Here is a 23,786-nt window from a genome sequence, read left to right as displayed (position 1 = left end):
TACGTAAAACACTAAACAAGGATGTTGTTCGTGGGAGGACACCACGGAAGAAGCCACTGCTGTCCAAAAAAAACATTGCTGCACGTCTGAAGTTCGCAAAAGAGCATCTGGATGTTCCACAGTGTTACTGGCAAAATATTCTGTGGACAGATTAAACTAAAGTTGAGTTTTTTGGTAGGAACACACCACACTATTTGTGGAGAAAAAATGGCACAGCACACCAACATCAAAACCTCATCCCAACTGTAAAGTATGGTGGAGGGAGCATCATGGTTTGGAGCTGCTTTGCTGCCTCATGGCCTGGACAGCTTGCGATCATCTACGGAAAAATGAATTTCCAAGTTTAGCCAGACATTTTTCAGGAGAATGTAAGGCTATCTATCCGCCAATTGAAGCAGTTGGGTGATGCAACAGGACAACGACCCAAAACACAGAATGAAATCAACAACAGAAGAAATTACACTTCAACAGAAGAATATACACCTACTGGAGTGGCGCAGTCAGAGTCCTGACCTCAACCTGATTGAGATGCTGTGGCATGACCTCAAGAGAGCGGTTCACACCAGGCATCCCAAGAACATTGTTAAACTGAAACAGTTTTGTAAAGAGGAATGGTCAAAAATTCCTCATGACCATTGTGCAGGTCTGATCTGCAACTACAGAAAACGTTTGGTTGAGGTTATTTAATGGAGGGTCAACCAGTTTTCCCACCCTGCACTATGAATGTTAACACGGTGTGTTCAATAAAGACATGAAAACATATAATTGTTTGTGTGTTATTAGTTTAAGCAGACTGTGTTTGTCTATTGTTGTGACTTGAAAATCAGATAAAATTGTATGACCAATGTGTTTACCTGTGTTTTGATGTGCTGTTCAGGTGCAGTGACAAGGCTGGCACAGCTCAGCCACAACATCACCATGATGGACAGGAAGAGACAGGCAGCCAAGATCCAACGAGGCAGCCCAGAGCGCCTGAGAGAAAGGGGAGGATTAGGTAATGATACAGGCAATACAACTCAGAGGACCTCTAAATATGGGCAGATGACTATTCTTGTTCAATATCTCTTCACCTTGACATGCATCCCAGGAAGTCATGTTCAGCGGTTAGGTCTTCCGTATGTTGCTGGACTGCTGGGTGCTTGCCCTTGCCTCCCGCCTTGGCTGCTACCTTCTCCCCATGTCCTTTCACACCTGCACAGAGGTGAATACTAATGAGCAACAGACTTTATGAGGAAGTGTAACAAATGTAACCTAATTTCACCCCTCTGGAGATGAATAAAGCATAATCAATTCAATGTAATCCTCCTTTAATGCATTGTATACTATATATTCTACAGCAGGGGTCCCCAACTACATTCAGCTGCGGGCCCATTTTTCTTCAGCAGATGATCCGGGGGCCGGAACATAATTTTCAAATAATTTGTACACTGCAAATTGACCGCAAGAAGCACAAACGGATATAGTATTTGACAAAAACATTATACTTTCAAACATTTACATTGGGATAAGATCACATCTCTATTTCTGAGTGGAAATACTTGAGAACAGATTTCCAAAATTAAAATAACTTGGAGCTGATTTCCTGGTGTTTTGACAGTCTTTTATGTCCAACAATGACAAACGAGTTTTGTTTTGTTTTTGCAAATTAAACAAATAAATTCACCCCTGGGCAAATTCGGCTCACAGGCCACAAGTTGGGGAACCCTGTCCGACAGGTCTTATGATGTTTTGTACATTATGGGTGTCAGTGTGTGACAGAGCTGCATGCCACCATGGGGTCTCACCATGGGGTCTCTGTGTGTGGGAGTGAATCTGTGGCCAGGGCTTGTCTGCCACATTGGAGCGGGGAGCCTGCAGCTCCGGCAGAGTGTACTCGATCTCCGGCTGGCTCTGGGAGGAACAACAAACAAAGAAAATTCAGGAACTAGTAATTACATGCAGTAATTTCACAGAGAAAGAGACAGAAAATGATCTGTTTAACACAGTGAGGTTAAACCCAAAGAAGCCTGGACTAAGAATACTCAATGAACAGCTAAATGACAGAGAGAAATAGACATACCTGTAGACTTAGGTATAGAGAATACTGCCAAATTAACTCAAACAAAAAGGGGACTTGCTCATTATAGGAGAACATTGTATTTTCACATAATGTGTTCTGTTGCAAGCCAGGCATTGTATACCTCAGCCATCTGTACAATGAAGACAGATGAACTTCCAAACGGTACAAAAATGTAATAATCTATTCACACCTTATAATGGCAGTTCAGGTGTAGATTCTCATGAGCAGATTGTATTTATTGTTCTTTGGCACACCAGTGGAGTTTTAAATCAGCATTTCTTTCTCTCTTACTTCATTAAAGGACACCCTTGTTGCCCATTGCGGAGTCTGTCGGTTGGCTGCACAAGAGCACCACCATTTAACCTCTCTGAGGGGAGTGAAAAGGCAACTTGACTGGAGAAAGTGTCTGAAAAGAGGCCTTAAAAACAATGTCCTACAGTACGTGAGCGAATATGCATCACTTGTGTGAAGACAGACTTAATCCCTGTGTGTACACACACACACACACACACACACACACACACACACACACACACACACACACACACATACACACACACCTCTCTCGGCAGAGGCATTATTGTGCCTTTCATTATGGGGACAGTGTTTTTGGCTTACCCTGGAGAACTCATTAAAATCGGATTTTGGTTACCCTCTACTGAACCTTTCCCAACAACAAGACACAGGCAGCATCAGCGCTCGGCGCTCTCAGCAGAAGGAGGACTGCAAGGGGATCGATGTATGCATTGGCGGCTTGATGTTGTTTTCTTCTAAACGGACGAAGCAGGCGTTTAGCTGGTCCAGGAGCGAAGTGTCGGTGTCTGGCCTTCCCTTTTTAATCCGTGATTTTCTGTCCTGCCACATGCTTCTCGTGTCTGAGCCATTGAATGGTGACCCCACTTTGTTCTTGTACTGCTGTTTTGCCTCTTTGATTGCCTTATAGAGGTCGTAGCTGCACTTCCATGTTCCCAGTCACCTTGAATGCGGTGATTCACACTCAGTTTTGTGCAAATTCTGCCATCTATCCACGTTTTTTGGTTTTGATAAATTCTAATCGGCAGAGTGGGAACAACATCCTCTATGGAATTCCAAATAAACCCAATTACCGAGTCAGTGTAGAGATTAGAGGTCGACCGATTATGATTTTTCAACGCAGATACCGGTTATTGGAGGACCAAAAAAAGTCAATACCGATTAATCGGACAATTTTTAAAAATGTATTTGTTATAATGACAATTACAACAATACTGAATGAACACTTATTTTAACTTAATATAATACATCAATAAAATCAATTTAGCCTCAAATAAATAATGTAACATGTTAAATTTGGGTTAAAAAATGCAAAAACAAAGTGTTGGAGAAGAAAGTAAAAGTGCAATATGTGCCATGTAAGAAAGCTAACGTTTCAGTTCCTTGCTCAGAACATGAGAACATATGAAAGCTGGTGGTTCCTTTTAACATGAGTCTTCAATATTCCCAGGTAAGAAGTTTTAGGTTGTAGTTATTATAGGAATTATAGGACTATTTCTCTCTATACCATTTGTATTTCATTAACCTTTGACTATTGGATGTTCTTATAGGCACTTTAGTATTGCCAGTGTAACAGTATAGCTTCCGTCCCTCTCCTCGCTCCTCCCTGGGCTCGAACCAGCAACACAACGACAACAGCCACCCTCGAAGCAGCGTTACCCATGCAGAGCAAGGGGAACAACTACTCCAAGTCTCAGAGCGAGTGACATTTGAAACGCTATTAGCGCACACCCCGCTAACTAGCTAGCCATTTCACATCGGTTACACCAGCCTCATCTCGGGAGTTGATAGGCTTGAAGTCACAAACAGCGCAATACTTGACGCACACCGAAGAGCTGCTGGCAAAACGCACTTAAGTGCTGTTTGAATGAATGCTTACGAGCCTGCTGCTGCCTACCACCGCTCAGTCAGATACTCGTATGCTTGTTTGCTCAGTCAGATTATATGCAACGCAGGACACGCTAGATAAACTAGTAATATCATCAACCATGTGTAGTTAACTAGTGATTATGATTGATTGTTTTTTTTTAAGATAAGTTTAATGCTAGCTAGCAACTTAACTTGGCTTACTGCATTTGCGTAACAGGCAGTCTCCTTGTGGAGTGCAACGAGAGGCAGGTGGTTATTGCATTGGACTAGTTAACTGTAAGGTTGCAAGATTGGATCTCCCGAGCTGACAAGGTGAAAATCTGTCGTTCTGCCCCGGAACGAGGCAGTACACCCACCGTTCCTAGGCCATCATTGAAAATAAGAATGTGTTCTTAACGGACTTGCCTAGTTAAATAAAGATTAAATAAAGGTGTTACAATATATATATATACATATTTTTTTTAAGTCGGCCAAATCGGTGTCCAAAAATACCGATTTCCGACTGTTATGAAAACTTGAAATAGGCCCTAATTAATCGTCCATTCCAGACCTCTAGTAGAGATGGGTTAGCTGACAAAGTCATGAAAACGATGCACATTTTCAATGGGGCAAAAGTTGTTTTCTGGAGGACCAGATAGCTAGCAACAATGACAATAAACTGCCATGTGGGGAATCGCAAGTGACTCGTTTCATCTTGTTTTAAGGTGTTTTGACTGATTTCATGTCAGTGCTAATATGTCAAAAACCACTAGCTCGCTAATCAACAACTGTAAAGATGTATTTGAGACAAGTGCTCATTGTGCAAATGTCTTTATGTTTTCAATAAACATCGGAGACAATGTTAATGAACAAAAATAGAAACACAACATGGAACAATTTCAAAGATTTTACTGAGTTAAAGTTCAAGTAAGGAAATCAGTCAATTTAAATAAATTAATTAGGCCCTAATCTATAGATTTCACATGACTGGGAATACAGATATACACTCGTTGGTCACAGACACCTGAAAACTAATGTAGGAGTGTGAATCAGAAAACCAGTCAGTGTGACACATCTCCTTCACATAGAGTTGATCAGGCTGTTGTGGAATTTGGAACGTTGTCCCACTCCGCTTCAATCGCTGTACGAAGTTGCTGGATACTGGCGGGAACTGGAACACGCTGTCATACACATCCATCCAGAGCATCCCAAACATGTTCAATGGGTGACATGTCTGGTGAGTATGCAGGCCGTGGAAGAACTGGGACATTTTCAGCTTCCAGGAATTGTGTACAGATCCTTGAGACATGGGACCATGTATTATCATGCCAAAACATGGCACGACAATGGGCCTCAGGGTCTTGTCATGGTCTCTCTGTGCATTAATATTGTCATAGATAAAATGCAATTGTGTTCATTGTCCATAGTTTATGCCTGCACATACCATAATCCCACCACCACCATGGGGCACTCTGTTCACAACAGCACACTGCTCACCCACACGACACCATACGACATCTACCTGGTACAGTTGAAACCGGGATTCATCCGTGAAGAACACACTTTTCCAGCGTGCAATTGGCCATCGAAGGTGAGCATTTGCCCACTAAAGTCAGTTACAAAGCCTAACTGCAGTCAGGTCAAGACCCTGTTGAGGATGACAACCATGCAGATGAGCTTCCCTGAGACAGTGTCTGACAGTTTGTGCAGAAATTCTTCAGTTGTGCAAATGTTTCATCAGCTGTCAGGGTGGCTGGTCTCAGATGATCGCACAGGTGAAGAACCCGGATGTGGAGGTTCTTGGCTGGCGTTGTTACACATGGTCTGCGGTTGTGAGGCCAGTAGGATGTACTGCCAAATTCTTTAAAATCACGTTGGAGGCGGCTTATGGAAAATTAAATGAACATTAGATTCTCTGGACGTTCCTGCAGTCGGCATGCCAATTGCACACTCCCTCAAAACTTGAGACATCTGTAGCATTGTGTTGTGTGACAAAACTGCACATTTTAGAGTGGCCTTTTATTGTCCCCTGCACAAGGTGGACCTGTGTAATGATCATGCTGTTTAATCAGCTTCTTGATATGCCACACCTCTTAGGTGGATGGATTATCTTGGCAAAGGAGAAATGCTTACTAACAGGGAAGTAAACACATTTGTGCACAAAATGTGAAAGAAATAAGCTTTTTGTGCATATGGAAATGTTCTGGGATATTTTATTTAAGCTCATGAAATATGGTACCAACACTTTACATGTTGCGTTTATATTTTTGTTCGGTGTAGTTTACATGTTGTCAACAATCTAAGCCAAGGGCGTCTGTTTTGCCCCATAGTTGCATGCTCCGTTGATACTATTCTCAGAGGCGACCTGGAACATTTCCCAGTCCGCATGATGAAAACAATCTTGAAGCATAGATTCCGATTGGTCAGACCAACGTTAAACAGTCCTTACCACAGGAGCTTCCTGTTTAAGTTTCTGCCTATAGGTGGGGAGGAGCAGAATGGAGATGTGATCTGTTTTGCCGAAGGAAAGGCGGGGGAGGGCAATGATCCAGTAAGGCTGCCGGCCCAGAAGGCATCCCAAGCCGTGTCCTCAAAGCATGTGCAGACCAGCTGGCTAAAGTGTTTACGGACATATTCAATCTCTCCATATCCCAGGCTGTTGTCACCACTTGCTTAAAGATGTTCACCATTGTTCCTGTACCCAAGAAAGCAAAGGTGTCACGTCCTGACCATTGAAAACCTGTATTTTCTATGGTAGAGTAGGTCAGGGCGTGACTAGGGGTTTTTGTTCTAGTTTATATTTTCTATGTGGGGTTCTAGGTTTGACTTTCTATGTTGGTGATTTGTATGATTCCCAATTAGAGGCAGCTGGTTATCGTTGTCTCTAATTGGGGATCATACTTAAGTAGATTTTTTTCCACCTGTGGGTTATGGGATATTGTTTATGTATAGGGAAATTGTTGAGTTGGTGGAGGATGCACAGATTTTGCCCAAAGGAACGTGTTGTCAGTTTGGTGCCACCTGAAGTCCGGAACCTCTTGCGACGGTAAACGGTCCGGAACTTCAAGGTCCATGGCTGAATCCGCAGGATGAGCGGGTACTTCATCCCGCACCAGAGCCGCCCCCGATGCTGGCGGATGAGCGGGTACTTCATCCCGCACCAGAGCCGCCCCCGCCACTAGACACCCCCACATAACCCTCCCTTTTTGTTTCAGTTTTTGCGGTCGGAGTCCGCACCTTTGGGGGGAGGGGGGGGGGTACTGTCACGTCCTGACCATAGAAAACCTGCATTTTCTATGGTAGAGTAGGTCAGGGCGTGACTAGGAGTTTTTGTTCTAGTTTATATTTTCTGTGGCGTTCTAGGTTTGATTTTATATATTGGTGATTTGTATGATTCCCAATTAGAGGCAGCTGGTTATCGTTGTCTCTAATTGGGGATCATACTTAAGTAGCATTTTTTCCACCTGTGGGTTATGGGATATTGTTTATGTAGTGTGTTTGAGCACTACGTTGTCACGGGTCTTTGGAAGTTTTGTTATTTTGTTTTCAGTTTCACTTATTCATTAAAAGATGTGGAACTATACTCACGCTGCGCCTTGGTCCGATCATTATTACGAACGACGGGACAGAAGGTAACTGAACTAAATTACTACCGCCCCGTAGCTCTCACTTCTGTCATCATGAAGTGCTTTGAGAGGCTAGTTAAGGACTATATAATCTCCACCTTACCTGACACCCTAGACCCACTACAATTCGCATATCGCTCCAACAGATCCGCGGACAACAGTCACTATTGCATTGCACTGCCCTATGTAAGAATGCTGTTCATCAACTACAGCTCAGCCTTCAAATCCATAGTGCCCTCCCAGCTCATCATTAATCTCAGGGCCTTTGGTCTGAACCCCTTCCTGTGCAATTGGGTCCTGGACTTCCTGAAGGGCTGACCCCAAGTGGTGAAGGCAGGTAACAACACCACCACACTGATCCTTGACATGTGGGCCCCACAGGGGTGCATGCTGCTCAGCCCCCTCCTATACTATCTGTTCACCCATGACTGCGTGGCCATGCACGTCTCCAACTCAATCATCAAGTTTGCTGACCAGACTGGTCACAAGAAAGAACAGTCGATTTCGGACTTTTGAAAAGGTTCTGAGGATGTCAATATATGGCTCCCCCCAACCCCCCAAAATTATGGCAGAGCACTAGGCTCAAAGCCAGAGTGTGCTGCTTAGACGATTACGCCACAGCAGTTTACAATTCTCTAGAAAGCAGGGAGAGTACTTGATGTTTTAAGCCTCCCCCAAACCATAGCCCTAACCTTAACCACTCAGAATTAATACCTAAACTTAACCCTTTGAGTTGTTTCTGTAACCACGCAGAATTAACACTGTAACCAAGCTGAATTAACAATGTAACCAAGCTGAATTAACACTGTAACCAAGCTGAATTAACACTGTAACCAAGCTGAATTAACACTGTAACCAAGCTGAATTAACACTGTAACCAAGCTGAATTAACACTGTAACCAAACTGAATTAACACTGTAACCAAGCTGAATTAACACTGTAACCAAGCTGAATTAACACTGTAACCAAGCTGAATTAACACTGTAACCAAGCTGAATTAACACTGTAACCAAGCTGAATTAACAATGTAACCAAGCTGAATTAACACTGTAACCAAGCTGAATTAACACTGTAACCAAGCTGAATTAACACTGTAACCAAGCTGAATTAACACTGTAACCAAGCTGAATTAACACTGTAACCAAGCTGAATTAACACTGTAACCAAGCTGAATTAACACTGTAACCAAGCTGAATTAACACTGTAAAAAGAAAAAAAGACGTGCCTCCAATTACGGCAAATTCCTAAGTGAAACTATAAGATCAGGTTGTGGTGACGACAGTTGTAGGCCTGATTGTATCTCCCTCCAGTAACCAATAAGATCAGGTTGTGGTGACGACAGTCGTAGGCCTGATTGTATCTCCCTCCAGTAACCAATAAGATCAGGTTGTGGTGACGACAGTCGTAGGCCTGATTGTAGCTCCCTCCAGTAACCAATAAGATCAGGTTGTGGTGACGACAGTTGTAGGCCTGATTGTAGCTCCCTCCAGTAACCAATAAGATCAGGTTGTGGTGACGACAGTTGTAGGCCTGATTGTAGCTCCCTCCAGTAACCAATAAGATCAGGTTGTGGTGATGACAGTTGTAGGCCTGATTGTAGCTCCCTCCAGTAACCAATAAGATCAGGTTGTGGTGACGACAGTTGTAGGCCTGATTGTAGCTCCCTCCAGTAACCAATAAGATCAGGTTGTGGTGACGACAGTTGTAGGCCTGATTGTAGCTCCCTCCAGTAACCAATAAGATCAGGTTGTGGTGACGACAGTTGTAGGCCTGATTGTAGCTCCCTCCAGTAACCAATAAGATCAGGTTGTGGTGACGACAGTTGTAGGCCTGATTGTAGCTCCCTCCAGTAACCAATAAGATCAGGTTGTGGTGACGACAGTTGTAGGCCTGATTGTAGCTCCCTCCAGTAACCAATAAGATCAGGTTGTGGTGACGACAGTTGTAGGCCTGATTGTAGCTCCCTCCAGTAACCAATACCTCATTGGCTACTTATTAGAGAAGGGAGAAAATCAAAAACTTCACACTTCTTATTCTTGGCATGAATTCACACTTCATCCTTAATTATTATAACGTTACCATCCTAACATACACCTTTCAACTGTTACGAACTACACCGAAGACACGAAAAACCTAGCTAACACAGCGTGGGACTGCCTTCACTCCAAAAGTGTGTTTCTACGATAATAATCCCCATTACAACAGTTCTTAGTAAGTTCAGCTTGTCCATTTCCCCCGCATAGCGAACACAGAAACAATTCAAGCAAAAACAATGACAGACTGACAGGTTAACTGTTTGTTACACTGACTACCAACAACGATGAAACAGCCTACTGGGAGGAGGTGAGATCCCTGGTGAAGTGGTGCCAGGAAAATAACTTCTCCCGCAACGTCAAGAAAACGAAGGAGCTAATTGTGGAGTACAGGAGACCGCAGAGAGAGCACACCCCCATCCACATCGATGGGGCCGCAGTGGAGACGGTCAAATGCTCCAAGTTCCTAGGAGTGCACATCACTGACAACCTGAAATGATCCCATCACACAGCGTGGTGAATTAGGCGAAACAACTCTTCTTCAATCTCAGGAGGCTGAAGAAATTTTATTGGACCCTAAAACCTCAAACTTCTACAGATGCACCATTGAGAGCATCCTGTTGGGCTGTATCACCGCCAAGTACAGCAATTGCACCATCCACAATCGCAGGGCTCTCCACCTCTATATCAGGTATCAGAGGAAGGCCCAAAATATTGCCGAAGACCCCAGCCACCCAAGTATAGACTGTTCACTTTGCTAACGTCTGGCAAACAGGCTCTGAGACAGCTTCAACCCCCAAGCCATAAGACTGATAAATAGCCAGACTGCTATAAATAGTAAATTAATGGAACCCGAACTAGAGTAAATCAGTGCAGCTATCTTGCACTGACCCTACACACACTCACGAGCGCAGGGCTATCCAACCCTGTTTATGGAGAGCTACCCTAATGGAGGTTTTTGCTCCAACCTCAGCTGTAACTAACCTAATTCAACTAATCAACCAAGTAATTATTAGAATCAGGTGTGCTAGATTAGAGTTGGAGCGAAAACCTACAGGATGGTAGCTCTCCAGGAACAGGGTTGGAGAGCCCTTCACTAGATTATATATACACACCATGTACACACTCACTCACACACATTACATTGACACTCCCACAAAAAACGCACACACAATTACATACACACACACACACACACACACACACACACACACACACACACACACACACACACACACACACACATAGCACACACACACTTTTACACTCATCATTTGCTGCTGCTACTCTGTTCTTTGTTTTACTCTTATTATTCTCTATCCTGATGTCCAGTCACTGTACCCTGGGCAGTGACTGGCTCGTGGTAATTCTATTTTCTCAGTTCTAGCCATTATTATGAGCCGCACTCCCTTCAGTAGCCTCCTGTGATATCTACCTGAAATACCTCGTACCTCTGCACTTTGATCTGGTACTGGTACTCCCTGTATATAGCTCCACATTGATCTGGTACTGGTACTCCCTCTATATAGCTCCACATTGATCTGGTACTGGTACTCCTTGTATATAGCTCCACATTGATCTGGTACTGGTACTCCTTGTATATAGCTCCATTCTTGTGTATTTTCTTTTATTCCATTCTTGTCTTACTTTTATTTTTAAACTCTGCATTGTTGGGAAGGGCACATAAGCAAGCATTTCAGGATAAAGTCTACACCAGTTGTATTCGGCTCATGTGACAAGTCAAATTTAATTTGATTTAATTCAACACTTTCTGCCCTCCAGGACATCTACAGCAGCAGGAAGGCCAAGAAGATTATCAAGGACCTCAGGGACCTGACCCACGGCCTGTTCACCCTACTACCTTCTAGAAAGCGGATACAGTACAGGTGCACCGAGTCACTGAGAAACAGCATCTCCAAACCATCAGACTGTTAAAAAGTCACCACTAGCCGGCCTCCACCCAGTACCCTGCCCTGAACAGTTCTAGCCGGCCTCCACCCAGTACCCTGCCCTGAACAGTTCTAGCCGGCCTCCACCCAGTACCCTGCCCTGAACAGTTCTAGCCGGCCTCCACCCAGTACCCTGCCCTGAACAGTTCTAGCCGGCCTCCACCCAGTACCCTGCCCTGAACAGTTCTAGCCGGCCTCCACCCAGTACCCTGCCCTGAACAGTTCTAGCCGGCCTCCACCCAGTACCCTGCCCTGAACAGTTCTAGCCGGCCTCCACCCAGTACCCTGCCCTGAACAGTTCTAGCCGGCCTCCACCCAGTACCCTGCCCTGAACAGTTCTAGCCGGCCTCCACTCAGTACCCTGCCCTGAACAGTTCTAGCCGGCCTCCACCCAGTACCCTGCCCTGAACAGTTCTAACCGGCTACCACCCAGTACCCTGCCCTGAACAGTTCTAACCGGCCTCCACCCAGTACCCTGCCCTGAACAGTTCTAGCCGGCTACCACCCAGTACCCTGCCCTGAACAGTTCTAGCCGGCCTCCACCCAGTACCCTGCCCTGAACAGTTCTAGCCGGCTACCACCCAGTACCCTGCCCTGAACAGTTCTAGCCGGCCTCCACCCAGTACCCTGCCCTGAACAGTTCTAGCCGGCCTCCACATAGTACCCTGCCCTGAACAGTTCTAGCCGGCCTCCACCCAGTACCCTGCCCTGAACAGTTCTAGCCGGCCTCCACCCAGTACCCTGCCCTGAACAGTTCTAGCCGGCTACCACCCAGTACCCTGCCCTGAACAGTTCTAACCGGCCTCCACCCAGTACCCTGCCCTGAACAGTTCTAGCCGGCTACCACCCGGTTCTCTAACCTGCACCTTAAAGACTGCTGCCCTATGTACATAGTCATTGAACACTGGTCACTTTAATAATGTTTACATACTGTTTCACCCACTTTATATGAATACACTGTATTCTAGTCATGGCTCATCCTATATAACATAATTTTGTATTTTTCTGGATTATATGTGTATTGTTGTTTTTATTGCTAGGTATTACTGCACTGTTGGAGCTAGAAACACAAGCATTTGCTGCACCTGCGATAACATCTGCAAATCTTTATACGACACCAATAAACTTTTATTTTATTTTATTTGTATTGGAGTTAAGAGGAGACTCTTTGCTGGTGAGTGATTCTGACATATCAGCTGATCAATAGAAATAGCCTTTAAGAAGTTGTAATGTCTCACTGTAGCACCAAAACAAATCAGAAAAGTATCTGATCGGCCTATCCTCTCTTCATTGATGGAAAATAGATCAGATTTAATGACATAAGTCAATAGTTATGAAAACTGAAAATAAAAATTACCAGTCAGCGTTTGACTAGTCTACAGGTCAATGAAATTGAGTTCATTAGAGTCAAAACACATCTCAAACAGAAAAGAGAAAACGAAACAAGCAGAAAATAAATTAGACCCGATGTAGTTATTTAACGATGACATGCAGTAAGTATGTCATCCCTTTTGCCATCAGAACAGCCTAAATTTGTTGGGGCATGGTGTCGAAAGCATTCCGCAGGGATGGATGCTGGCCCATGCTTCCCACATTTGTTTCAAGTTAGATGGATGTCCTTTGGGTGGTGGACATTCTTGATACTATGGGAAACTGTTGAGCATGAAAAACCCAGTAGCGTTGCAGTTCTTGACACAAACCATTGGGCCTAGAACCTACTACCATACCCCGTTCAAAGGCACTTCCCATGTTTTCTTTTAACCTTTTGTGTCTTGCCCATTCACCCTCTAAATAGCACACATACACAATCCATGTCTCAATTGTCTCAAGACTTAAACATCCTTCTTTAACCTGTCTCCTCCCCTTCATCTACACTGATTGAAGTGGATTTAACAAGTGACATCAATAAAGGATCATACAGTAGCTTTCACCTGGATTCACCTGGTCAGTCTATGTCATGGAAAGAGCAGGTGTTGCTAATGTTTTGAACACTCAGTGGATGTGTTTTGTACACTCAGTGGATGTGGTAGACAATAAGGCTTGGTCTTACAAAAGGTCATAGATATTCAGACAAAAATATTGTATTATTTTCAAAGTCATTTCACAACCAGTAGTATCTGTTGGATCCAGATGTAACATTGGGAGGAAAGGCAAAAGGAAGAGAAGAGTGAACATCTAAGGATGTTAGTAGTTATTGGCTGCCGACTGGGCAGATGTTGCCATCAGTAAAAGTAGGCCTGCCTCCTGATATACATCTGTCATGCATTATGGCACAGAATGGCAAAGGTGCTCTGGTTATAGAGACACAGAAAGCAACAGGGAGGAGGGATCCTTTTCCAAATGAACAATCTCCCTTCCATTATTTGGTATTTTTGGGTTATTTGGGGGCACTTTTTTTTAGGAAGGAGAATTTCATAGATGTACATTTCTCGCTGTTTCCTTCAAGGGGGGACCCTGCATAGTGTGCATATTGGACACTGAAAGAATTTAAACAAGACTCCAACCCCATTTCCAAACAAGCGCTCTTCCCCAATCAGTGATGAGAGGGCCACATCGGCTGTGTTTACTCCCGCTCAGCCCAGAGGAAACCGCTTGATTCTCCCTGATTACCTTGGAGGAGCACTCCTGAAACACTCGGAGGCTGGGATGGCATGAATAAGTGTGATTAAGAAGGAGGCTGCCACTTAACCCAAGTAAAATGTGGGCAGGAGAGGGATGGATGTTCCCAGAGCTGGAACTCAGCCCACTCTCTGAGAGACAGCTAAAAGGAGCTGAAGGGAGAATCTGCCGCTTGCGGGACTGGGACTCAGACTGCCTCCCTCAGACACAGGTGGCTTGCCTGGAGCAGTCAGAGAAGCTGCTCTTATCACAGTTGCATCCAAATGCACAAACGTTTTGGAAATATGAGTGTTTATCCCACATTGATATAGAAGCCAGATGGTCTTTGTGTGCTATGTTAACCCTCGGAGCTAATTCCTAAAAGTAATAGACCAGGTATCAATCTCCAGACATTTGTGTGACTCAATACCACAATAGCCCTGTATGCTAAAGCCTAGATAACTCTTGGAAATAGAGTGTTATTTTGGGTATTACCTTCGCAAAATACACCTACATTTGCTGCTTAGTGAAGTAAAAGTCATATATTCTCAAATGACTGATTAACTTAAGGAGAGCACAAGTAATTCCACTGTGAACTAATTCAAATAGAAATCCCTTTGCCCAAGTAAACGTATTATACTGAACACTGCATCAAGCGCCATTCATTCCACAAGGTGGCTCTCTAACAAACTCTTAAACTCAGAGGAACTTGATAATCAATTTGTTTTGGTCCGATTCACTTCAGCTCCAGTAGTGCACTGTGTTGCCTTGTATGGCCCTCTTTGGGAAAGTACTAAAACTGCTACATAACGTGGATAAACTGCTACCACAGTGGGTTTCTTAACTTTTTCCTGTTTGTTTTGTATCCGCCTAAGGCTACGAGTCACCATGGTCCTCTTAACTGAGTCCATACACCCTGACTTCCTACCCAGCCCTCTGCTCTGCAGAACCCACTCATTCTGAACATCTGCAGTAGTGATTAGTATTGCAGCGGTGACTTGGCTTCTCTTTCAGCTGTCCCTCAGCCTTAGTGTTTTTTGGTTTCTTTACCCCCAGTTAATCTGTCAAGAGGGTGGCAGTCAGCCAGATGCCCACTAAACGCAGGCCTGTGGCAGCCAGCTCAGAGCCTGTGATGCCCACTAAACATACGCATCCATCCATCACCCCTAAGGCTAAAGAAAAATAATCATGAAGACTGTTGTTTTCATCATTTCATGTTGTCTCACCACGTCTCTGTTTATGACTGGATTTACAGATCTCTGTAGTCCTTCTATATTCAGCCAGCCTGTCTTGACTTAGCCGTCACCGATAAAGTAAATATGTAGAGTACTGATCCCACACCCTTTCCCCCTAATGTCTGAGGCAAGTTCACCTAGGTAGCCCCTGAAGTTTGAGTTACAGCTGTACCCTGGAGTGAAAGACACTCCCAAAACTAATCCCAGCACCCCTAAGAGTCACTGAGTTGCGTGTAACTTGAGTCCTGTCTGCCAAACCCTGACAGTGTCTTACCTGGAAGACGAGCACCTTGCCATCATCGGCCTGCAGGTAGAAGGTCCAGGTAGAGGAGATGAAGCTCTGAGCAGAGCTGACGATGTCATTACACCAGCTGGACACGGTGTCCATGATGGAGGGGGGCATGGGACGGTGGGCCATGGCCTTCAACTGCAGGTAATAAAAAGTGGAACTGTTGAGTTTAGGTGCATTTATTTAATATGGCAAAGTCATGTGAAGTGAGAGTGTGAAGGTGTTTGGGGGGCAAAGGGGGCGTGTAAAAGTGGATGTGAAAGAGAGAGACCGTGTAAATCCAATGCACATTCCTCGTCGTTTGAGGGGTGCAAAATCCATTTGTCACTTAAATCTCGCTAGATTAATTACTTCAATTTTATTGTTGAGACGCTTTTATATTCTTGTTTGTGCCTGTCGTTTTTCCCCGTTAACCTTACGACCGTGTAAATGTTTCTAAATAACCTATCAAACACACCACAGTAATGGCTGAAATAGGCTCAGTGGAATACATTGTCTTTCCGTTGAATCTATAAGAACGCTAAAGCTTCGCCTGGGATTTAACGTACCGTCTCAACACTTACATTACAAGAAAGAGAAGATCACTTTATTTTGATGAGTGTTAATTTTTTGTGGGATTTAAAAAAGTAATAATTTAACAGTTGAAAGTTGAATTTCCAAAAATGAACACACATATTATAGTGATATTATGTCTGATCTTGCAAACAATGTAACGTATGTTTAGATACAGTGCATTCGAAAGAATTCAGACCCCTTGACTTTATCCACATTTTGTTACAGACAATTCTAAAATTGGTTAAATAAATAATGTCCTCATCAAACTACACACAATACCCCATAATAACAAAGCTAAAACAGGTTTCAAGAAATGTTTGCTTATTTAAAAAACAGAAATATCTTATTTACATAACTATTCAAACCATTTGCTATGAGACTCAAAATTGAGCTCAGGTGTATCCTGTTTCCATTGATCATACTTGAGATGTTTCTACAACTTGATTGGAGTCCACCTCTGGTAAATTCAATTGATTAGACATGATTTGGAAAGGCACACACCTGTCTATATACAGTGGTGTAAAGTACTTAAGAACAAATACTCTAAAGTACTACTTAAGTAGCTTTTTGGGATATCTGTACTATACTTTACTATTTATATTTTTGACAACTTTTACTTTTACTTCACTACATTCCTAAAGAAAATCATGCGCTTTTTACTGCATACATTTTCCCTGACGCACAAAAGTACGCATTACATTTTGAATGCTTAGCAGGACAGAAAAGTGGTCCAATTCAAGCACTTATCAAGAGCACATTGCTGGTCATCCCTACTGCATTGGATCTGGTGGACTCTAAACATAAACACACATGCTTAGTTTGTAGATGATGTCTAAGTGTTGGAGTGTGCCCCTGGCTATAAGTAAATTTAAAAAACAAGAAAATTGTGCCGTCTGGTTTGCTTAATCTAAGGAATTTGAAATGATTTATACTCTTACTTTTACTTTTGATACTTAAGTACATTTTAGCAATTACATAGACATTTGATACTTAAGTTCATTTAAAACCCAATACTTTTAGACTTTTACTCAAATAGCATTTTACTGGTTGACTTTCATTTTTACTTGAGTCATTTTCTATTAACTATATTTACATTTACTCCAGTATGACAATTGGGTACTTTTTCCACCATTGTCTATATAAGGTCCCTGTCACACCCTGACCATAGTTTATTTGTATGTTTCTATGTTTTGGTTGGTCAGGGTGTGATCTGAGTGGGCATTCTATGTTGGATGTCTTGTTTGTCTATTTCTATGTCTGGCCTGATATGGTTCTCAATCAGAGGCAGGTGTTAGTCATTGTCTCTGATTGGGAACCATATTTAGGTAGCCTGGGTTTCACTGTGTGTTTGTGGGTGATTGTTCCTGTCTCTGTGTAGTTTCACCAGATAGGCTCGGTCACTTTGGATTTTCTTTTTTCTTGTTTTGGAAGAGAAGAGAACGAGCGCCATTCTCCTTGCGGAGATGGTGCTAAATACATCAACACGGTCGGTCCCTGGGATTGGGCTGGCCAACACGATTCGTTTTGCTTGGAAGGAAAAGGAGTTGGAGCCTATAGGACGGGAATCTTTTGGAAGGATAATATTGATGGGGATTCTAAAGCTGACGGTGAAGGACGTGTTTTGTTTCCAAGGCAACTCGTTGGAGGGAGCATATGACGTGGCGCTATATACAGAATAAAAACACGATAATATCCTGAGAAGGGCAAGAGCAGTGGGAGGTGAGAGGTCGATGTGCCACTACGAAATAACAAGCCTGGCGAAGAATAACTTTAGGGTTGTAACTGTCAACATTTACAACCCTTACGTTAAGGACGAAGAGGTGAGGGCTTTTCTGGGGAGATACATGGATAGCGTCTCCTCAGCTAGGCACCTCAAAGACTCCCTTGGGTTTTGGAATGGGAGGAGAGGCTTCCAGGCCCTCCTCAGGGAGGACCCAAAGGGACATGGTGGCTACCTCCATCCTCCTGCTATGTTCTCCCTTGGGGCTGACAGGGGGACGTTGTTTTATGCACGTCAGCCCCCATTTTGCAGGCGCTGTATGGCCTACGGACACATTTTCGGCTCGTGCAGCATGAGAAAATGCAGATTTTGTGGATCTAAGGATCACGAGGCGAGGGATTGTGACAAGCCTAAGACATGCCATGGGTGTGGCTCGTCAGCACACCTGTGGCGGGGGTGCCCGGCCCGTCAGAGGTCATATGCGTCTGTGGCTGGGGGAGCAGGAGCGGGGGATGGGGGAAGAAGAGGAGGGGAAGGAAGCACGCCTCATGACAAGAGTACAAGTCCAGAGGGGAAGGCCACAAGGAAGGAAGAGGAGCAAGAAGCGGAGGATGGAAGAGAGAAGGAAACGGAAGGCACGGGAGTAGGAGAACCAGGAAAAGAGGCGGAAGAAGGCAACCGAGTGGAGGAGCATGAGAGAGAAGAAAGCGAGGGAGGAATGGTGGAGAAGGAGACGGTGGAAGAGCAAGTGGACTGGGGGGAAAGTGCCCTGGTGGAAGAGATGAGGGGTATGGTGGAGGAGCTGGCAGGGGGGGAGGGTGGTATCTCTCCACTGCCGCCATCACCAAAGAAGAGAATGAAGAGGAGGGTGCGATTGGCCGACAGTGAGGGGGAGGGGATGGCCAAGAGAGTGATGGGGGTGGGAGAAACCTCTGGGTTGCTGCTGGTTTCCCCAGGCCCTCAACCTTGTGTGGGTGGGGACACACCTAACAAGACTCAGGACTGGGTACAGGAGGAGGTGGGGAGTTTTTTGTTTGGGGACTCAGCCTCCCCAAATTTTTTCCAAACCAGCTGCAACACTGGGGAGGGGGAGGATTGTGGGGGTAGACCCAGGGTGCAGGGCACCCCGAAGCCAAACACTATTCCTGGATCCTGGGATGGTGTGATGGAGGAAGAGGGGGGGATGTCGGGAGTACGGATGGTGTTCTCACCGGTAGATATGAAGCAGGGGAGCATCGGGTGAGTCTCCTGTTTTTGTTTTTTTTCTGTCTGGGTTTAGAATTTGAGTGTATTACATGTTTTTATTTTATTCTTTCATAGGGTCTAATTTTACTTTTGTTAGTTTAAATGTAAGGGGTTTAAGGGATATTGTTAAGAGGAGGACGGTTTTTAGTTATTTGGAGGGTGTGGGGTTTGATTTTTGTTTTTTACAGGAGGTTCACCTGAGGGATGGAGGGGATGTTAGTAGGTTTAAGAGGGAGTGGGACAAGGGGGAGTCGGTTTGGGGTGTTGGGGGGGTGCACTCATCGGGAGTAGGGATTTTGTGTGGGCACAGGGAGGTAAAAGTGGAAGATTATTTTGTGGTAATGCAGGGGAGGGTTATAGAGGCGGATGTCACGATAAGGGATTGTAAATTTAGATTAGTGGTGGTGTATGGGCCACAGGTGGTGGCAGACAGGAGGGAGATGGTGGACTGTCTGACGCCCCTGTGTGTCACAAATAGGAAATTAGTGATAGGGGGGGATTTTAATACAGATTTAGGAAGAGGGGGGGATAGCAGTGCAGGCGCCATTGCCAGGCTAATGGCTTGCCATGGTCTGGTAGATGGTGGTCTGCACACTACTCTGAAAATGGACGGTCCTACATGGCGTAACTCCAGGGGGGTTGAGCGGAGGCTCGACTATATTTTTGTACCCAGGTCTTTGGGTAATTTGTCTGGGCGGCTGTTGCCTGTTTTCTTTTCGGATCACGACGGGGTGCTCCTGCAGGTGGGGTCGCCAGTCTGCCTCTTTGGTAGGGGGTACTGGAAGCTAGATCGGGATGTGCTGGAGGAGCAGGCTTTTTTTGACGGGTTTTATGGTTTCTTTAGGAGGCTTGAGGGCCTCCGGTCCATGTGCGAGGGGGTGTTAGAGTGGTGGGAATTAGTTAAGGTGAGGATTAGGGCTTTTATAATAGGGTATTGCAAGAGGAAAAAAAGGGAGGAGAGGAGGGAGGTGGATCGTATCCAAAGGTTAATTGAACTCGAATACGAGGCAGGCAACCTCGGCGGGTCGTTTGACTGGGAGAGATCCGCAACCCTAAAGGCGCAGCTCAGGGAGTTGCAGGAGCGGAAGGCTCGAGCTTTCCTGGAGCGTGCGCATAGTGGCTTTTTAGAACATAATGAGACTTGTTCTGCTATGTTCTTTAAGTTGGTTAGGGCAAGACAGAGTAGGAAGGTAATGCATGGTGTTAGGGAAGAAAATGGTAGTATAGTTAGAGAACCAGAGGATATGGTCAGGGTGACAACTGATCATTTCCGAGGTTTATTTAAGGAAAGGGAAATAGATGTAGAGCAGGGAAATGTGTTTTTAGAACACTTGTCCAGGCGGTTGCCGGAGGACATTAGAGAAGTGATGGAGGCCCAGATCTCACTAGAAGAGGTTGAGAGCGCTCTTAGGAGGATGGGAAAAGGGAAGGTGCCTGGGATGGATGGGCTGCCGGCTGAGTTTTATCTCAAGTTTTGGGGTATACTTGGACCAGTGGTCCTCGAAGTCTTGAAGGCCATCCTTGAGACGGGGTCCCGGGGGATCAATGGCTGTTGGTGTGCTGTCACTTTTATATAAGAAGGGGGAAGTAACAGACCTTGGCAACTGGCGGCCGTTGACCATGCTGTGTGTAGATTACAAGCTACTTGCAAAGGTTTTAGCAGACCGGTTGCGCACAGCCCTTCCCTACGTCGTTCATGAGGATCAGACGTGCGGGGTAGAGGGCCGCTCTATTAGATGGAACCTACAGTTAATCAGGGACTCCATCGCTTGGGTTGAAGATAAAGGACTGCCTTTTATGGTAGCAGCGCTAGATCAGGCGAAAGCCTTTGATCGCGTGAATAGATCCTTTTTATTCAGAGTGTTAGGTCGATTAGGATTTGGGGAGAAGTTTATAGGATGGATTCGTACATTATATGTCGGAGCGGGGTGCCGAGTTAGTGTAAATAGTCACTTGGGTGACGTTTTTGACCTCTCGTCTGGGGTCAGGCAGGGGTGCCCACTCTCGGCTCTCCTCTTCGTTCTGTACATGGAGCCTCTGGGGGCTGCCATTAGGGCAGACACAGGGGTGGAAGGCTTGTTGATCCCTGGAAGTGGTGGGCTGCGTGTTAAGATGACGCAGTACGCCGACGACACTTCCTTGCTGCTGTGCAAGGACTCGTGCCTTGCTGCTGTGCAAGGACTCGTGCCTGACAAGTTCCCTTGCCATCTTTGGGGATTTCACCCGAGCGTCGGGAGCGGTTCTGAACCATGCAAAGTCTTCCGTCAAGTTTTTCGGAAGATGGCGCGGTAGAACGGATGTGCCCGGGGGGTTATCTCTCTGTGAGGGGGCCCTGAGGATTCTCGCGGTCCATTTTGAGACCTCCGGCTCAGCGACGCTAAACTGGAACATGCGTATCGCAGTGGTACAGAGGAAGCTAGCAATGTGGAAGGCTAGGTATTTGTCTTTTATGGGCAAAGTCCTGGTCCTAAAGGTGGATGTGTTGCCATCTCTTTTGTATTTGGCGTACATCTACCCATTGCCGGCTTGTCTGAGGAGGCCTCTAGTGAGGCTGGTGTTTCAGTTCATGTGGAGTGGCAGGTGCGAGTGGGTCGCCAGGGCACGCATGCTCTGTCCCATCGGGGAGGGAGGTAGGGGGTACCACATTTCCCCTCAAGCTGGACGCAATTTTTGTTTCTTTCTTGTTAACGGAGCTTGCTCAGCCAGTGATACACCCGTCCGGTTACCTCCTGCGGGTGTTCTTCTCGTATCAGGCGAGAAGCGTAATGGTGTGGTCTAACACGGGTCCTCGGGCGGAACAGCTGCCGTGGCACTTTGGTCATGCGGCCAAGTGGCTGCGTGGGCACCCTGAGGTTGAGGTTGCCCGAGTAGGTTTAGATCACAGGCACCTGTACGAGGAGGTCAGAAAGGCGGGGAGTCCGGCGCCTGTAGTGGGCATCTCGGAAGTGGTCTGGGAGGGAGTGCAGGCGCGGGGTCTGGACAACAGGCTCAAGGACCTGAATTGGTTGAGCCTCCATAAGTGCTTGCCGGTACGTTCCATCATGTACCGGTATAGTTTGGTGCAATCCCCCACCTGTCCAAGATCCTCTTGTGGCAGGGAGGAGACTGTGCGCCATGTCTTTTGGGACTGTGCCTTTGCCGGAGTAGTATGGGCTAGGGCATGGGTGTTGTTAGGTTTGGTAAGGGGGATTTTGTATTGACGTGGGCCAGGTTAGAGAGAGGTGTAGGGAGAGCGAGAGGGACGGATAGGGACAGGTTTCTGCTCTGGCTTCTCATGAGTCTCTTTAAACGGGGGCTGTGGGAAGCCAGGCAGAACATGGTGAAGACAGGGAGAGATTGGGGGGTGGAAAGGATAGTGAGGAGGGTGGAAGGAGATTTGAGGGGCAGGATGAAGAGGGAGGAGAGGAAGTGGGGGCAGCATGCTGCTCGGGAGAGGTGGAAGGGGGGTTTAGGGCTGGGTGTCATTTAGATTTGTAAGGGGATAGAGTAGGGACGGAGAGATAGGGAAAGGTATTTTGTAGGTTGACGGGGAGGGAAGATGCTCCCCTGAGGTTTTGTTTGGGGTTTATGTTTAGTTAAATTAGTTAAATTAAAATACCATTATTTGAGTATGTATGAAAATTATGAGTTGTAAAGAATGAATGGTATTGAATGGTACGTTTGTTGTTTTTGTATTGTTCGTGTTGTTCATCTTCATTAAAGATGTATCTAACTAACCACGCTGCATTTTGGTCCGATCCTTGTTCCACCTCTTCGTCAGAGGAGGAGTTAGAAGAAACCCGTTACAGTCCCACAGTTGACAGCGCATGTCAGTGCAAAAACCAAGCCATGAGGTTGATGGAATTGTCCGTAGAGCACCGGGACAGTATTCTGTTGAGGAACAGATCTGGGAAAGGGTACCAAAAAATGTCTGCAGCATTGAAGGTCCTCAAGAACACAGTGGCCTCCATCATTCTTAAATGGAAGAAGTTTGGAACCACCAAGATTCTTCCGAGAACTGGCCGCCCGGCCAAACTGAGCAATCTGGGGAGAAGGGCCTATGTCAGGGAGGTGACCAAGAACCCGATGGTCGCTCTGACAGAGCTCCATAGTTCCTCTGTGGAGATGGGAGAACCTTCTAGAAGGACAACCAGCACTACACGAATCTGGTAGAGTGGCCAGACGAAAGCCACTCCTCAATAAAAGGCACATGAAGGCACACTTGGAGTTTGCCAAAAGGAACCTAAAGACTCTCAGACCATGAGAAACAAGACTCTCTGGTCTGATGAAACTAAATTTAACTTTTTGGTCTGGATTCCAAGTGTCACGTCTGGAGGAAACCTGGCACCATCCCTTAGGTGATGGCCCAGCCAGTTCCCGGACTTGAACTCAATCGAACATCTCTGGAGAGACCTGAAAATAGCTGTGCAGTGGAGCTCCCCATCCAACCTGACAGAGATTGAGAGGATCTGCAGAGAACAATGGGAGAAACTCCCCAAATACAGGTATGCGAAGCTTGTAGCATCACACCCAAGAAGACTTGAGGTTGTAATCGCTGCCAAAGGTGCTTAAACAAAGTACTGAGTAAAGGGTTTGAATACTTATGTAAATGTGATA

The 23,786-nt window shown here is 45.5% G+C and overlaps 1 protein-coding gene across 1 annotated transcript in view; it reads right to left on the bottom strand.

The window, feature by feature from the left end:
- LOC135556513 (transmembrane protein 59-like) overlaps nt 1-23,786 on the bottom strand; it is a 30,646-nt gene that overhangs the window by 3,662 nt on the left and 3,198 nt on the right. Inside the window, exons 4-7 of the mRNA XM_064989785.1 lie at nt 15,656-15,808; nt 1,785-1,890; nt 1,071-1,191; nt 855-972 (exon numbers count right to left, since the gene is read on the bottom strand). Coding sequence (XP_064845857.1) covers nt 855-972; nt 1,071-1,191; nt 1,785-1,890; nt 15,656-15,808 — 498 coding nt within the window. The remainder of the gene's footprint in view (nt 1-854; nt 973-1,070; nt 1,192-1,784; nt 1,891-15,655; nt 15,809-23,786) is intronic.

Source organism: Oncorhynchus masou, chromosome 15 (assembly GCF_036934945.1).
Source record: "Oncorhynchus masou masou isolate Uvic2021 chromosome 15, UVic_Omas_1.1, whole genome shotgun sequence".
Lineage (NCBI taxonomy): Eukaryota > Metazoa > Chordata > Actinopteri > Salmoniformes > Salmonidae > Oncorhynchus > Oncorhynchus masou.
The sequence above is the reverse complement of the archived record's forward strand: the minus strand, read 5'-3'. Positions and strand labels throughout refer to the sequence as shown.